This window comes from Penaeus chinensis, chromosome 16 (assembly GCF_019202785.1).
Source record: "Penaeus chinensis breed Huanghai No. 1 chromosome 16, ASM1920278v2, whole genome shotgun sequence".
Taxonomy (NCBI): Eukaryota; Metazoa; Arthropoda; class Malacostraca; order Decapoda; family Penaeidae; genus Penaeus; species Penaeus chinensis.
The window spans coordinates 19076118-19081117 of record NC_061834.1 but is presented as its reverse complement, the minus strand read 5'-3'; the positions used below and the strand labels follow the sequence as shown (position 1 = coordinate 19081117).

At 32.5% G+C, this 5000-nt stretch overlaps 1 protein-coding gene across 1 annotated transcript in view; it reads left to right on the top strand.

Annotated features, from left to right (window-relative positions):
• The window catches only part of LOC125033582 (cytosolic Fe-S cluster assembly factor nubp1-like), an 18372-nt gene extending 14344 nt beyond the window's left edge, over positions 1 to 4028 (top strand). Inside the window, exons 7-9 of the mRNA XM_047625216.1 lie at positions 2757 to 2867; positions 3546 to 3732; positions 3873 to 4028. Coding sequence (XP_047481172.1) covers positions 2757 to 2867; positions 3546 to 3732; positions 3873 to 3904 — 330 coding nt within the window. The 3' untranslated portion in view covers positions 3905 to 4028. The remainder of the gene's footprint in view (positions 1 to 2756; positions 2868 to 3545; positions 3733 to 3872) is intronic.
• Positions 4029 to 5000: the final 972 nt, after the last annotated feature.

Here is a 5000-nt window from a genome sequence, read left to right as displayed (position 1 = left end):
CATATTTGGCTGATATATTAAAACAATAGCTGAATGCATTCACTTGTATTGATAAAATATGCCATGAGATAAGACCATTTTAGAAGTTTTGGGGGTATTTGCAAGCTCTGGGAATATTTATGGCTTTTCCTAGAGAGGTCAGATTTAGATGTTACTTATATACTTGGTGATTTATAAGTTTCTGCTGCATAATCTGAAGTTACTGTTTTATACTCTGAAGTATTCACCTTTTACTATTTTCAAAAACAGATGAACGTAGTTGACTCTACAAATGCTCAGACATCTATGTGAGCTCACCTGATATCTAATATTATCTAATAATATCTAAAATCTAATAATATTATCTAATAATATTTCTAATATTATTAATATCAATGTTGTTATCTTTATTAGTATTAATATTATTGACACTACTATTACCAATTAAGAAGATTATAAAGAACCTTTCTGGAAATTATAGGATGATGGTAAATAGGTGAGATAGGTAGGACTAGTAATTGACTTCTTGGTGATTAAGCACTTGTGGATCATTGAACAAAAACATATAACATATAACAAGAACATTTATCTTTGTAAAAGATACTTGCTCATTAAGTACTAACAAATTTTAAAATTAGTCACCTGTTTGAATAAACAATGATAAAAGGATGTGTTGAAAAATGTTACACCCCTCCAGCTCACTACTGCTAAAGCAGTATGCCAATATAAATGTGAAATTATTATTTAGTACACTGTACATAATTTTTGTATATACTGTAGATACATTTTATCAGAAGATAATGATAATGAATATAGAGGATGAATGGGAGAGGTAATTGTTTGTAACTCATAAATCCAAATATCTAAGTTCACAGTTTTCTACTTTGGTCACAATTTTTACCAATAATGATGGGACATCTTTTAATTAGTAAAGAATTGGTCAGGCAGTATATTTGCAGACTTTTTAATTTCAGTTTTATTTTCTCATAAGAGAAAGAAATGTAGAAGAAGTGCTTATTTTAATTTTTCCTAAAAATGTAAAAAAAAATAATTGAAGAGCTACTCCATTACTACATTAGGAGTGAAAAGCACCTTGAGGCTTTTTCTTTCTTTCTTTTGTTTTCTTCCTTTTCTTTTCTTTTCTTTTCTTTTCTTTTCTTTTCTTTTCTTTCCTTTCCTTTCCTTTCCTTTCCTTTCCTTTCCTTTCCTTTCCTTTCCTTTCCTTCCTTCCTTCCCTTCCCTTCCCTTCCCTTTCCTTTCCTTTCCTTTCCTTTCCTTTCCTTTCCTTTCCTTTCCTTTCCTTTCCTTTCCTTTCCTTTCCTTTCCTTTCCTTTCCTTTCCTTTCCTTTCCTTTCCTTTCCTTTCCTTTCCTTTCCTTTCCTTTCCTTTCCTTTCCTTTTTTCCTGAATAAAATCAACCTTGTTCCATTTTTATTGTTAAATAAGTGTAACCAAAAGTAGCAGCCACTGCTGACAGTCTCAATCATGCAAGGATAAAGGGGTAAGGAGCAGAAATCACTGCTCTAAAAGATAAAGTAAAAAACAAATGGTCCTCATAACTTTACCAAACTAAACCTCCTTGCTAAAGTTAACCATAGTTACTTCTCATAATAATTGCAATAATAATGAAATGTTTGTCATGTTCATGCAAAAAAATTGACCTAGTTATTTATTATTTACCATTGATTAGCTTTAGCTTTAGAATTAGTATTTATGAATGAATGCAAGATCTAAGGAGTTGTTTGTTGATTGATAATTCAATCACAGATTTGTTCCAGATATCTTATTGTATTATGTTATTTAAGTTTCTATTTATTACTAAATAGAAACTCTGGATTCAGATAGTATAAGTTCAGTTAGATGTGATAGAACATTCCTTGGAAGATTTTACAATAACTATTTTCATGTGGATTCTATTTGATAAGGTAATGTTCTAAACAACCACAAATGTAATTTTGCAAGATATTTATATCCTTTAGGCTTGAACCCATAAGTTTAAGTAGCAATTTTTTTGATGGTTTCAGATTTATCTTAGTAGGTTAGTACTTACACAAGGAAGCTGTAGAGAAATTTTTAGAGGGAAATAAATTAGGTAAAATTACCATGAAAACCATGAAACTTATACAGATTTCTTCAATTTTTATTTGATGAGACAAAGATTCCTTCTACCTTATGCTCGGGTCATGTTTTTTTGTCAATATCTCTTATTTTTTTCACATAAAAGTAAGAGATATTGTTATTTATTTTACACAAAAAAAACCATAGGTTTTGAGATATAGAATTAATGTGTAGAAAATATTGAACGGACAAGTCATGACACTGACTATCTTAGTGGCATGAGACGTGGTCCATGTTGGTCCAAGTATGTCATGCGTAAGCTATACATCCTAATTTTTTCCTCTTTTTATTTATTTATTTATTTATATTTTTTATTATTATTATATTATATTACTATTCTATGTTAAGAAAATATTTATGATTATTATTTTTTTTTCTATTATTATTATTATTATTTTGTGTGTGTGTGTGTATAAGAAACAAATAAAAGGGTTAAAGTTGGAAATGCTTACTCAATTATATATATAATAATAATGATTAAATAAATGCATCCCTTAAAAGATAATTTTAGGGCTTCACTGGTATTCAGTTATGGCTCATGATATATACATGAAAAGAACAGATGATAAAATTAGATACTAAGAAGGAAAGGAATAAAAAGATTGAGAAGGAATACAGATTATTACAGATATATTAATGTTATCTGTTTTCTACCACCAGGAAGTTGCTCTCCTTGATGTGCGAAAAGAAATTACATTCTGCAGAAAGGTGAACATTCCAATTATTGGTATAATTGAAAACATGACTACATTTGTATGCCCAAAATGCAAGGTAAGTATGAAATGTTTGTATTAGCCCAAAGCAGATGGGCATGGCATGTACGTACATGCCATGCCCACTGTGAGTTTACTTTATTGATTGTTTCTACACATAGATGGCTACACTTATACTAAGTCAACAGTGAGCCAGTTACGAGTACTGCCTGTGTTTACCCATTTCCCTGATTTTCAAAAATATTTTATGTTATTTTATATTGCTGTTACTAATGTCAATAATATCATAGTAACTATAATATTTGTAATCAAAATAACACCACCATTATTCATAGCAATAGTAAAAAAAATTCCCGCCAATTCAGCTAAAGATGTAAGGTGAAAGGTAATGTTACAAGGTCTACTAATTGACTCCTTTAAGGGTAAGGACAAGCAGGGCCATCTATGTGCAGACATTTCACAAAAAAAAAAAAAAAAAAATGAGCACAGCATTTTCCCGGTGGCATTGAGTTAAATGACAAGTATTTGTATACATTTATGAAGACATTGTGTTGTCTTTATATTCTAACAAGTGGACTGCATTTAATGTATTATATATTTATATTTATATACATATATATATATATATATATATATATATATATATATAGATATATAGATATATGTATATATAGATAGATAGATAGATATATTGATAATACTTCAGCCTTTCCTTGATTATTATTTGTCATTTCAGACAGAAACAGCAATTTTCCCACCAACAACTGGAGGAGGTACTCAGCTTGCTGCAGAATCAGGTTTACCATTGTTAGGACAATTACCATTAGACCCCAGGATTGCTCGTGCTTGTGATCATGGACAGAATTTCTTAACAGAGGAACCAAATGCTCCTGCAGCTCTTGGGTACAAGGAAATAGCAAAGAGTAAGTATGGTCACTCCATTTCGTTGATAAGATTGAAATCAGATACAGGAAAAGGCTGTAAATAGCACTCATGTTATTTATTAGAAAATTATTATATACACACATATGACATTTTTTTATCCTCTTTTTCTGCTTTACAGAAATTATTGCATACTGCCAGTCACAGAGTTAATAGAAAATTAGATGAAACATACGTGAAGAAAATATGCTCAAGAAGATTTAGGATATGAAGAGACCATCTAAAGATGTTTTTTTATTTGCCAGTTAATAGCAGTGAAATATATAAATATGTTTATTTTGAATTGTTTGATTATCCTTTTTATGGTAGCAACAAATGCTTTATACATTTTGTACACCAAGGAGTCTAAAATCCTGGCATAGCTTGACTAAAGAATATACAATTATGTTTATTCTGAATTGTTTGATTACCCATTTATGGTAGAAACACAGTCATTCATCATCATTGGGGAGCTAATGCTGTTGGGGGTGCACAACCGCATCCACCCTTCATTTTCCCCTACAAGGGTTCTCCATGGCAAGCTGCCAGGTAAGGGCCAGACCAATTTCTAGCTCTTCATGACAGTTTTGATGTATCTCCTCAAGCCATGACTTCATAGGTTGTCCCACAGGCCTCCTCCATCCAGGGTTGTCTGTGTGAAATAGCCTGAGTTGGTGATTTCAGATTGTGCAGGTAACAGGTCCCTGTACCAGTCTTATGGTGCAACTGTTGGTTGTACACATGGTCCCACCAACTGTATCCCATAATCCGGTGCAAGGACCTGTTACAAAAGGCTTAAAAACAAGATTTTAAAGCACAAGATAGTATCCTGGTTTCACTACCGAATAGTAAAACTGGCAGTATCAGGGCCTTGAAGACATGTAGCTTGGTCCTTCTGCACAAGTACCAGCATCTCCAAATACTCGTCGAGAGTGCTATTAGCCCAATCTGTCTACTGACTTCTTGGTCTGACAGCCTGGAGTCATGAACTGCATTACCGAGGTACATAAAGCTCTCTGTGACTTTGATGTTCTCACCACAAGCACGTACTGACTGAACTGGATCCCCTAGTAGGCCCCCAAAGTCCTGGATCTTGCTCTTGGTCCAGACCTCTAGTCCCAGGGGCTTTGCTTCATTGCTAAATGTATAAAGAGCTGCCACTAGGGTTTCCAGAGACTCAGATAGAATAGCAACATCATCATCAAAGTCAAGGTCGGGAACTTTGATATTGCCTAGAGTTGCTTCACAGTGACTTTCGACAGTAGCTCTA